At 35.6% G+C, this 13,479-nt stretch overlaps 1 protein-coding gene across 2 annotated transcripts in view; it reads left to right on the plus strand.

The window, feature by feature from the left end:
* The window catches only part of LOC132553782 (tetratricopeptide repeat protein 17-like), a 44,583-nt gene extending 41,614 nt beyond the window's left edge, over positions 1–2,969 (plus strand). For both annotated transcript variants that reach the window (XM_060218059.1, XM_060218058.1), the window contains 2 exons: positions 480–623; positions 944–2,969. In XM_060218059.1, coding sequence (XP_060074042.1) covers positions 480–623; positions 944–1,057 — 258 coding nt within the window. In that variant the 3' untranslated portion in view covers positions 1,058–2,969. The remainder of the gene's footprint in view (positions 1–479; positions 624–943) is intronic.
* The last annotated feature ends 10,510 nt before the right edge of the window (positions 2,970–13,479 follow it).

Genomic DNA, 13,479 nt, shown 5'->3' on the forward strand with positions numbered 1-13,479 from the left:
TACCATTACCTGTTACATGTATGATTTGTCTTGAGGAGCTGTAGCATTCATATGATGACTGTTAATTGTCTTAATTGCCTGCAACGTGAAGTGTAAATTTTCTCCGATGACCCTGGCTGGGACTTTCGCATTTTTAAATCAACAAAATCTAATGATTCAGAGAATTGATCTGTTTTATTGGTGATTTGTGTTTTTGTGTAACATTCATATATCTCATCAGATATTTAATTCTGTAGGAACATTTTCTGATTTCTGAACTCCTTAATAAAGGTGGTTCATTTACTGAGTTCCACTTTTCATGGACAGAAAGAATCATGTAAATTTGTATGACATTGATTGGATAAAAAATTAACTGATGATTTACAGTCAAATCCTCTCACTGGTTGTAGGATAGATTTTTTGTTACAAATTACAGGTACTTTACTTAACAATATCTTTATCCTAACATAATTGATATCAGTTTTGTTTGTATTTCTCAGGACACGTCCCTAGTGAGTATCGCAAATGTCCTTCACAGAGCTGGCTACATTAACGACGCCATTGTTGCCACAGATCTAGCTCTGCATATTTCCAAGCAACTGGTTGTTAGCCATTTTACAATGGCCAATCTGTATGCTGCAAAGGTAAATCCATGTTTATGCTTGATAACTTTGTAAAATTTTAAATCAAGCACTTATTTCTTAATACCAGTCTAGAAATTCCAAATGCTGTAGTAATGATAGTGAGAGATAGTAAGAGATGACCAGGCTTGCTTCCTGCTGTATTTGATCAATGTTTACATAATTATAATTCATTGCAGAGATGGTTTTAACTATTTCACTGTATATTGACTTGGTAAGATTGGAATCTGACTTACATGTAGTTTTTTAATATTTTCAAGATAATTCCCCTTCAACTCTCTATTATGACTTCATTGACTGTAAATTTTTGTCCTTCATTTCAGGAACAATGGGAGCAAGCAAAAATGTTTTACGAGTCAACCCTCGGTCTTCAAACTTCCTTTGAACCTGCTAAACAGCGTCTGAAGTCAATAATGTGTAAAATACTCAAGTCATAACCACCTATATATTGTGTATATTTATTATCTTGTCATTTTTTGTTATCCACCAGTTTATACTGTCCCACAAGGAACCATTTAGATATTCAGTCTTTTATATATATGTTGAAAAGTTGGTTTTCCAATTTTTTGTACTTTTGATTTACGTACAGGAGTATAGCAAATTTTGACAGCTCCTCCACTGATGTATGTTTATATGAACACATCTAATTTATCTGACTATCTTACATACTGCAAAATGGCTTTCAAAGAAATATTTCTTATCCTTAGCTATCATAAAATGTTATGAATATATTTTGCAATGGGCATTTTTATTTAGGTGAACAATCTGGTTTATTTATCAAGTATTAAAGCAGGCTTTCAGCGTCTTTGTACAGACACCAAAGAAACTAAATATTTCATCAGTGATTATTTCTTCTGCAACCATTGAAATTGTTTTCACAGATTTAAAAAAATAATGTGTCTCCATTTTCTACACAGAAACCATGACTTATTGTTATAGGGAAATCAACACCTGAAATTGTTGAATGACACGAGATATAAAATGTTAATTGAAACATTTCACATCATTTTCCATCCATCACCATGTCCAGTATTAATGGTCATGACACCTACATGGCATTATTTTTCACAAACTTTCCCAGTATTTTATATTATGACACCATACTAACTTGTAGCTGTTCTATGCAGATGGCCTCGTTAAGACTAAGTCGATCACCCTTGTTGATCAGAGGGGGGAAACTTTCCTAGAAAAAGGCAACAAGTTAGTGGTCATGCTTGGTCTAAAGTTATCTTTTAAAATGTATTAAATGTTATTAACAGGGTACCTCATGTTATGAGGATAGTTTACTTCAGGTCAGTACTGACTAAAACTGGTCAGGTCCACTGACCAACGGTCAAGGAGTTTGTCTTGATTGGACCATAGCTGATGAATAGTAATGTTTATTTATCACATGGCCTTGTGTGTATGTTTTTTGTTTGTTATAAATTATTTCTGTTTTTTTATTTGAATGTGTAAAATTTGTCATTTTCTCCTGATTAATTTATTAAGTTTTTCATGATGATAATCAGTTCAGTTAAAAATGGACTTTGAAACTAATTTGTAAATTAAAGTTCAAATTTCTTCAAATTAAACGTGGTTTAAATTGAATTCACTGATGGAGAGTGTTCCTGATCACAATGAGCTATTGAATATCCTTTGTAGTTGATGCAAATAACAAGCATGTGAAGGATGGTAATAGTAAATCTGCAAAATTCTTATATGTCGTATTCATGATATGTATATTTAACAGTTGAAAATTTTTAAAAAGACAATGAAGTGCTCGTTATTTTTATGTCTTCATCCATACAACGAATCATTGTCCACTTACCTCTGTGATAACCAATAACTCTCGCACTTTTGCAATATTTATGTCAACATGCTTCAATTTCAATAACTATGTGATGTAATTCTTTGTAAATGACACATCATTATCGGTTAATCATCTCATGCTTACTCCCAGATATTTTGTCATTCTGCCTAAGCTTACAGCTGTTATCTCATTTCTTGTGAAAATTGCAAAACCAGACCTGTATATTATGATATAAATGAAAGTCTTACAAATGAGACTGGCAGCAGGTCTGAAGATTTGTCCTACAGAAAATTAATGAGGTTGGTTCTATAGTAAATGTACCGAAGGCATGTTGATTGTTTATCACAGAAATGTACAGACACATGTATGCAGGTAACTTTATAATTTTATCTTTTTTTAAAAAAATTATTTTAAGCTATTGAAAGTCCTAAAAGTTTTGTATTTTCTACAAATCCTAAATTGTCCCTTCTACAAATCCTAATTATTTTATGTATCCAGTCACTCCAGAATCAGTGATATGTGCCAAAATTTATTTCCAATGATTAAATCAATCAAATATGTCACAATATAATGTGTTACGTTGTTTGTTGATTATATTTTGATATTTTGTTGGGTGAAGGGACACCAAGAAAAGTGATAGTACATTATAATCCTGAATACTCCAAGAGAATGAGGGGCATATGGAATCATCCTGGCGTAGACATCTGCCTAAACACTCTGGAATCATAAAATTGAAGTTAAAGGTTCATGGGATGAAACCTGATATGAAAAGAAATGACCTTCACCTATATTCAAGGTGTTGAAGGTCAAATTTATCAAAACTTTCAAATAATTTCTCATTAACCAAAATACTTATAATATTGATATTTGACTGGAAGATTCCTTGAATGAAGACCAACAAAGTTTGTGAAAAGAAATGACCTTGACCCATATTCAAACCCTTCACATGACTTCTCATTAACCAAGACTGTTACTGTTAATTGTATGAAACTCTTGTTAATGTATTTGTTAAGAGCATCCAACACCAGGTGAGCAGGCTCATAAGACATCTTGTTGTAAGTAAACTTTTGCTTAGTTTTACTTTTGCTGTTAGTATGAAGAAATGTTCCAGTTCACATTGTGGGGGATCCAAACAGGTTAATTTGACTTCCATTCTCTTTTAATTACATTTTCAGAATATGCAATGTCACCATAGCTGAGGCACAGAATTTGGATAGCTGTGCGTCTTTGAATATCAATGTATCCACTTGATTGAAACTGTCATGACAGGAGCTGTTTGAGAACAGCTTGGCTCCCTTATTCATTTAATAGTGTTTGCACACAGTAATCAGGATAGAAAATCAGATTTAGGAAATCTCATGGCTTCCATTTGCTTAACATTTCATCACGTCTGCTAGCTTCAATTAGATCTTACTTGCATTGTCAGAGGCTTGATTTGAATTTAGCAAAATTGAAACCAAGTTTGACTGCACTTAATGGTGTATGGTTGATAATTTCCCTACAATCTAACACAATCAAGGATTGATGAGTTCCAAGGGAAAGAGTAAGTAAGAATCTTATTATCAAAGGACGAAATCGCAATTCAGTTCCGTGTTACGACCAGATATTTTGTTGGAGAGAAATTAAATAACATGTTTATATTGAACTTACTTAATCACTACAGGTCAATATATACTCAACGAGTCTGAAGAACTGCAAGTGGAGAGTCGATATAGAAAAAAAGAGTTACCTCCCTTAGTACCTAAAAACGCTTGCATTGCTAACTTCGGTTCCATTAGGTGTCACCAACATCATCATATCCGGTAGAAAGTAATGATGGATGTTTTTCCTTTTACTTAATCCAGTCCTATCCATAATGGTAGCTCTGAATGTCAGGCAGAACCTGTCAGGTAGATGTATGTGTAATTGTCTACCAATCCTTAATGTTACCACCGCTATCTAGTATTTATAGCATACACAATATGAAGACTGCGATTTCAGCGAAGAAAAACTGGTTTATAATAACCTTCATTGTCTATCAAGGTTACCAATAACAATAACGTAGTATTTCACCCACGAAGGCGTAACCGCCAGCACAAGTTTCGAGACGTCTGAGGAGAAAAAAATTGCAGGAAGATCTTAGCTTTGTGCTGTCACTGACGACAATAAAGAATTACGTGCGACATTCGTTAGCGCTAGTTGTACAGACTGGTGAGCGTGTTAAATTAATTTATCTTCGTGTATAACGTCTCAAGCTTTGACCAAACGGACAATTTATTGTTAAATTAGATTTGTCTAGTTTTGTGAATCATCAAGCCTTTCACTTGGGTGTCGAATATTGTAGCAGTGTTTAATTTTGCGAGGCAAATACTTCCCGGTTTAGGCTAGATCACTGTTAATTTCGCGCTTGTCGATCTATCTTTCACGTGCATAGCATATTATCTAATATTTTGATTCAACGTAAAAAAAATACTTTCTTGGTATTGACTAACACGCTGCTACTTTCCCGCGAATAACACCAAATGTACAGTCGTGGTTTTCACAATTTAATGGTTTTTAATGCCTCATAAAAGCTTCTACCATTTTACACGACAAAACGTGGAATGCTGATACGTAGTCTTTTCATCAGTTGGATCTGTGAATACCTGCCTGAAGTACTTAGTAGAGGAAGTTACAGTACTGGTTTACTTCCTGGACACTCTACGGATTTAAAAACAATTCCACAGCAATGTTAATGAAAACTGATCATGAATTCAAATTGTTTTACTTTCTCAAGGTAGGGACTCGCAACTATCATATATTATTGGCCACACCTACGTTTGGACACCTTTTTAACAGTTTAGCAGCTTGTAGTATACTGCTTCAGATGACTAGTAAATGTACAATAGGTGAAGCGTATTCTAGCTCAGGTGTGCCCGTATTACCTTCCGTTATCAATGATATTAAATTGAGATTTCAACCTGTGGCTTTCGTACAATTTTATTACACAGTATCTGTGAAATGCATTAACGAATCATACTTAAGCTGTAGACTACAATATATCCCGATGATTTTTATTGCTGAAATAAAAGAACAGTATTGGGTTGCCTCGGAAGTATCCTTATCTTAAGCAGATGGCAATCCGCTCGTTCCGTACGGTGATGACATACTTATCACATTATCATGGCGGGTAGTGACCTTTTACCAAGGATGTCAGAGAAATGGACATGCGCAGAGATTTTGTTCGATCCATCAGTTTTAGATAAAATACTGTGACTTTTCCAGCTCATACAAATCTTTCAATGATTAACGATGCTGTGTTAACTAGTAAAAGAAAAAAAAATTCCGAATTCCACAACATTCCTTAAAAACTTGAGATTCGTTAATTCAAGAGTGTTTTAGTCACTCGCGGAAAATGTCAGGTCAAGGGTTGTGGGGTCAAGACCAAGGTCACTCTTACTTTTTTTTATATAAATCATTGTCAGCCATCTAGAGGTTTAATTTTTTCAATGGATTTTGATAGATTTTCACACGCTTAAAATGGACAAATTATCTCAGACATGTTTCTGGGTTGTAAGGTCAAATTCAAGGTCACTATTACAATCTTTGCAGCTTGTCAGCTCTTTAGTGGCTTCGTTCCTTGTAAGGATTCCAATCAAACTTTACAAAATATAAAATGACCTTAACATTACGTTTTATTAGTTTCAAGGTTTTAGGGTCAATGTCACCATTTGAGAAAACCCTTCTCAACACTTTAGAGGTTTCATTCGTTTTGGGATTTCGATCGAACTTAGAAAACTTGTCATCTTTTTATCTTGCACTTCAGTCAAGGTGGAAAACCCGAGGGGATTTGTATCGTTTATGATGTCTCGTTTGGATATTCCGTTTCAGTCTTTGAGTCCTAATAAATGTCTGCGATTAGGGTTATTGTACTCGGGTGTTCACACGGCCATCACCATATATTATATACATGTAACCCAGAACTACGTTTTCTCACCGTCTAAGAGCCCTTCGATTCTTCTGTTAAAGGGTTATATTAAACAGGAATACGGGACCAGGAAACGTCTTAACAACGTTCCGATAAACATAAGGAAGGAGTTTGTGAAGCAAGTCTTTTTGATTGCGAGTACTGCAGAGATAACATATAAATAACGAGGAAGGTATAACAGTAATATAGGGCGATCTCCTATTCATATAATGGTGACGTCACTAAAGCCATACGTTGTCATCTATATCTCCAACACGTGCGTTTTATTTACAGTATGACGTTAAGGCACATCAATTTGCTGCAGATTCGTACATTTTCTGGCACTGAAATTTACCAATTACTTTATCATTTCCTTGTTGCATCACTTACGACACGACTTCTTTCTGAACCGAAGAAAAAACACACACCAAAGACGTGTACCGCATCTTCAGACCAGGTGATTCCAGGAATTGGATCAGTCTCTCTATTGTTGGGTGAATAGATGGGTCACCAAGGTGGAGGAATTCAGACTAAGTTAAGTAGAAACAAATATTCACAATATACATCTACGTGCTTTTCAAAATAGTCTGTTTGTTGAGTTCAATGTTCCGTGTACAGTCCTTGTTGTAACTGGTTTTACAGATATATATATCTTCCAGTGCCAACTCTTCAATTACGGTTTTGATTGGACAATGGAATCCTCACGGATACACATATATGGTCTTGTCTTTGCACAATCGCTTGTGTCGTTGTAGTTGTAAAACTGTAAGCCATAGTTTCTGACAGGTAGCACATTCAAACTCCTTGATGTCAGACACGTGTTCCTTGTGCAGATTGACACGCATGGTCTCGTCATACCGTCTCATGGATTTATATATTGCATATGCATTGCCATTTTCCTGCAGGTCCTACATGTCAATAACGATGTTATATGTACTTCAAAATTCTGGGATGTAATACCACGGAAATGATTTCCCTTAGTTTCTTCCCAACGTCCAAGAGAGCGACCGGTCTCTGCTTCCAGACTTCTGGTCTTAAATCTTTTATGAAGAGGAAGACATGGAAGATACGCAGATGGTCGTCGTATGGCCTTCCTGTGTTAAGGCATGGGTAGCATATTGTTTAGAAGACAATATGGCTGATGTGTGATATAAGCTATTGGATACGGGGTATGGAACAAAATTTGGTGTCTGGATGAATGTTTGATAGTTCTGTGACGACGTCAAGTTTTCAAAGATGGAGACACAGACTGCGAAGATCTTATGGTTTTTTAATTGAAGGGCGTACTCATAACATTGCTGTTGTTGAACGGTCTAAAGAACCTGTATTCTACGCTCTCTTTGACATAAGATGACCTCAAATACAAGGTTGATTTCCCTACAAAATCAATCGAGCATATGTATCGTACACTTACATGCCCTAGAGGTTCGTCCGGCGTCCTATCTCCTAAAATGCCTGTCCGTCTGTCCAAGGTAACTTTTAACTGTTTAATGACCTTCAAGATTTCTCCCTCGTGTATTTCCTTGTCTAGGTCAGGAAAACTACATAACTATCATTTTTCTAAACTTCCAAAATACTTTTTAAGTGTGCATAAAAGTCGTTTATTGACAACTTTGTAGCAGCATTTGTCTTCTGTTATTTTATAACTGATAAAATTGGCTTGGATAAGCTTTACGCATGTACATTCAACCATTGACTTCTTGTGTTTTAACTTTTCTTTTCATCAGACGTTCATATCTTTTAAAATACGCTTATTTCGACTAATTTTTTTCATGAGTACGTAAAAACTTGAAGCTCTCTAGAGTTTTTCTAAACCTTCTGCACAAAAACATATAATGGTTGTCAAACCATGATTTGTCAGTTATAACACTATGACCGTCTCTGGTAGTATCATGATTACAAGAAATAGTCTTGCCAAAAAAAATTAAATAAATAAAAAACACATCATTAAGCACGGAAGACAAGTTATTAACACAATGGTTTACATTTATATAATTATTCTCTAAATATATTATCATCCCAATCAGTTCTGTTTGCTTGCAATTTAGAACTTGTCGCGTTTGATCTACCTGAACGTAATGTTCCTCTATGTGTTTCACATTCACCAGTAGACTCGCTATCCTGTATATAAAAATCAATAGCAACTTGATCAGACCACGTATTAAAATCATAGACTTTTATCATGTCCACTAGAGGAAAACATGACTTCTCTGCAAGAACGTAATCGGTGACACTTAGAACCTTAAAGGTTAAAACATGTCAGACGACCAATAATGTTATCTATTTACTGCCGTTACACACCTGAGTACCGCTCGTTTTACACAATTCAATTAATTATCTACCAGGATTGTTTACAACAGTATTCGCTGGCCGCCTTTTTGATATAGCGACGTTGGTATCGTATTAAAAAATGTAAGACCTTCTATTGACAGTTTAATCCGACAAAACACCATTATCAACAAAATCGGGCCTGTTTCCTATACGACAGTTAAAGTCACCAGTAATTATAACATTTCCTAAGGCTGAGTATGTAGCAATATCATTCTCAAGACTGGTGAATAGATCTATATCATAGAGATTGCTTGTTTTCCTCTGTTGTTTCCAAAATAAACCAAGGTTTGGGATAACTCAGGCGTATTCGCCAATTTTTACCAATAGAAGGCCCATTGAAATCTTACAATGCTTGTATTTTCCTCACTTTATGTACTGTAATACAGTCAAAATGTCAAAAGCTCAAAAGTGTGCTGCCAAATTGATTTAAGATAAATTATATGATGCTCATTCAGCAAAAATGCATTAAAATTTTTAAATTGATACCAATTTAAAAACATTTTAAGCTCAGAAAGTCAGCTATGACATATACATTTAAAAATGGTATGGTACCACAACATCTTTCCAGCGATTCGGTTTTGGTTGGAGATGTTCATCGGCGGCCTACAAGGCAGGTATCTAGTGACAATGTATTGGTTCCAAAACACAGGACAACTTTGTATTCGAAACACGTATCTGGTTGTCAGGAATGGAACAAACTTCCAAATGAAATCAAATTTTTTTCTGTGTTCAAACAAAAACTAGCGTGCTATTATTTGAACCCTTAATGAGCTATTTTTTAGATTTTCTTTCCAATTTCAGTAATGTTTTACTGTAAGCTACATTAGCGTATAACTATGTCAATTTTTACACTTTACCATAATAGTATCTATGTATATTAGACAAGTTGTCCTCTAATGATAAACTTATTTGCACGATTTTTTTTAGCATTCTGTGATATTCTTGATTATGTATCTGTGATAAATGTGTAAAACTCTTATAATCATGTTGTGAACAATCATATATTTTAACATATACCATGTTTACAAACAGGATGACCTTATAGCAGATAAGTCTGGGTTAAACAGGTTGTTTAATCCTCGTGAAATAACGTCTATTATTATTATTGTAAAAATGAACATTGGTGTCATGAGGTATGTACACAAGACATATTTACAAATCTGATGGTAAAAATTTTACGAGAGACAGATCATCGCACAAATATTTCATGTACAAAACAACCAAACCACCACCAGAACCACGGAAAGGTGAAAAAGTCCTTAGCTCTAAATCGGACAGGAGAGAAAGATCAAGTTCAGTTTTTGCTCTATACCAGAGTTCAGACAGGAGTGCCAAATCATAGTTAATGATATTGTCAACGTTGACGTTTTTTATTTTGTAAGTTCCTGTTAACGTTAAGAGTAACCAGCCCCTATCGCCTTTCTGCCTTTATATACAAGGTCCCGTCTATATGAAATTTATCGTAGATTAGCTTACGTCGGCAACTCTAGTTCCGCTTCTGTTTCATAACGCGGAAAAGCTCCTTGCGTTTAGTGTATATCTCAGCAGGTCACTGCTCGATAACGTAGAATCCGTTATCTTTAAGTTCCTTGGAACGTTTCCGGTCCTCCTGACGGTGTTTGTAGACACGAAACGTGATGACGAACGGACGAGGGGAAATCCCTACCGGCTTTGCGATGCACTCGCTTAAATTCTACATTACATCAGCAGTCCACATTTGTAACTTGTCCACAAGGTACTGTTTAAGAATTTGTTCCGCCATATCCGTTGTCTCATTTGGACGCTCCACTGCATTAGTGAAGACTTGTTTATCCTGCATTGATTGTGCTTTGAATCAATACATTTCATTGACAGCCTTTCTGATTCTAATGTAGAAATTCTGTCTTCTACAGAGCTAAAATGAAATTCCACACCGTCTTTTCATTCCGATAGGAAGTCAACTATTTCCTTTGTTTTTTTTCTCATTTTCCGAAACTTCCGCTTTCGGTGTTACAAAATCAGCATCGAATTTAGACGTTTTGTTGTCTGATGAACAAACCTTTTTCTAAACCGATTCTATTATACGTTTGGAAATGTTGTCCACCTTTTTCAGCCAGACTTGATAAAGTTTTACCCAATAACGTGACTTTGTTCAAAAGGGTCCATTTAGGACCATACTCCAAAACTGAGCGTGGTTGAGACACTTAGGTGTAGAATTCAATTCTTCACCTATAGTATTTTTGTGTAGATCTATGTCCTGTCTGAACAATGTACCATGACCGAATGAACTTCATGAATAATGTTACATACAGTTGTGTCTGACTCGGTTGAATGACCGCTACAATCCGACAGGTGCGAAGACATAACTGGGCGTGGCCTATGGTTTGATTTAACACAACGCGAGAGGAGGAGGCACCCTCTTGGTGCATTGTCTGCAGTTGTACTACACAAATTTTGGTGTCATGACTCGGACACTCAACAATGTGTATTCGTGCTGTCCTTTCACATTGAAAAGAAGCATGCTCCGTCAGCTGAAGGACAGAGGGAGGTTTCCACTCTGCCTAGTTTTTAAAAGGCACAGAAAGATATTTTATGAAGACAATAATAAACCAATTGTAGCCAGTTCCAAACTATTCATATATTTCACCTTAGTTAATTTACCAGTGTTTTTGCCGGTGTGAGTTGGTACCTGAAATGCTTTACAGGTATGATAATGTATTATATGTCTCTGCCATAGAAGATTTAAAACAAATTAAATTGATTAAATTGCACAATATAGACTCATAAAAACAGTCTGATATAAAATACAAAAAATAATGTATAACATTAGAAAGATACATTTCATATCATAGGATAGAATTTCTTATAACACAGACAATAGATTGGTTGTGTTGTAAGAACTTTCTATTGACATTACAAACCTCACGAAAATGAAGATTTTTTTCATAATATGAAATATATATGATAAAATTACATGATTTCAACATTTGTGTTTTGTGGGGAGGTATAATACAGAGGGATATTTACGTCCCTGTTTTGTTTTTGTTTGTTTTTCACACATTACATACAACAATATAGCATTTGCTGATATCAAATACATAGCATACATTGGTTGTTACACAAGGCACAAAAATATACATGATATAGATACTTATTTAAGCTTTCCAGCACATAACACATTATATATGACATTTTTGGAGGAATTCATTCCAAATGCGGAAATTGTGACGCTGCATTTGCTGTTATCGTGTTCTGCAAAGTTGCTGGTGTACAGATTGCTAGGCTTTCCGCCAGATGCGGTGAATAAAGTGGAAAACACATCCATTGATGGTCACTTATGAGAACAATTCTCGCTGTGAGCTGCTCTCTCGAAGTTAACAAAGGCCGTAGTAGGACGTCTAGAGGAAGGTCGTGGCCGTCTTTTAGAAGAGTCAGAAACAAATATACAGCTGCTGGGTATTGCCGGGTAGTAGTGTGTAGACAAGAGAATACATCATTACTAATAATTCAGCGGAGGTATTTGTATGAGGTAGATGGCTTAGGTAACAATAAAATTAACCATAATTAACGGTAGAAATTTGAACATTAACTAATGTTGAAATACTTCTAAATTCTTATTCAGCGAGAAGGATTTAGATAGGGAGTTGTGTAGGGACTTCGTGTTTTGGAAGGACATGGTTATATATTTCCATTCTACTATCATTTCCCCCTTTAACTCTATGTTAACCAGATGTGACGCCCATCTGGTCAAGAGTATTAATACACATTCATAGACAGCTCCGTCTCAGATTACGTTTCAGTCTAATACAGCGATGATGTCCACACCTGGCTTCTTCAAAAACGCAACACTTCATGGTTGCACTATTAACTTTGGAAAGTGAGACAGAGACACATTTCTGAACGTTCGACAATATCCAACATGGCGGCATCGCCTCGTGGTTTGACGCATCCCTACTGTTTACGACAATATTAGTTCGCATAGCTACTCGTCTGTTTTTTTTATAGTTGTGTTTTATTACTTTCAATTAATTTAAATATAACAATAACATTCCAAATAAAAGTCGTCATCACAAAGGTTTTGTTTGTATGTGGGTTTTTTTTCTTACTCCACATGGAACTATATTTTAAGGAACTATACCATTGCTCCTTCCGTTAACTGATCTGATGACGTCAACCCTACGATAAGCGAGAAATTCAAACGTTGTATTCCGTGTTTTCATTTTATTGATCGAAATACATGTCTAAAAATGGAAATATAAACAATAAACTGTTACCAGATGGGATATACAGTGGATATGAATCCCATCCGGGTGGAAGTTAAATAGAATGGCGCCCGTTATTTATCTTCCACCCGGATGGGATTCATCAGCAAGCACGCAGTGTTGTTCAGCTCCGCATACGAGTTTTGTCAAAATGGCGACCAAGAGGTGCAGTGCGCGAACAAGACAACGGTTAAATAAGTGGAAATCATCAGAGAAAAAACACAGAAAATACGTTTGCCGTGTTCTGATGATCTGTGTGGTGTTTAGATAGCCTCCTGTCTGAATAGGTAGTATAGTAATGTTACCCACGTTAAAAGGCGTGAGACCGGTATGGCACCAAAGGTCACATCAGTCTTCGATTCCAAACAGTGATGATAGATCCCCAGTTTTCACTGCAATATAAAGTGAATGAAAATTGCTAAAACTGAAAGCCACATATATTGTTACAAGCTGAAAACTGCCACATATATTGTTACAAGTTGAATTACTATTCGCGGTCTTTTTTGCCGATTATCGCAAGTACAGTGTATGTGCTGACGTTAAAATATGGTTGCTCACACGGATATTGTACTT

This window comes from Ylistrum balloti, unplaced genomic scaffold (genome assembly GCF_031769215.1).
Source record: "Ylistrum balloti isolate Yb309-2 unplaced genomic scaffold, AGI_CSIRO_Ybal_v1 Utg370354, whole genome shotgun sequence".
NCBI lineage: Eukaryota > Metazoa > Mollusca > Bivalvia > Pectinida > Pectinidae > Ylistrum > Ylistrum balloti.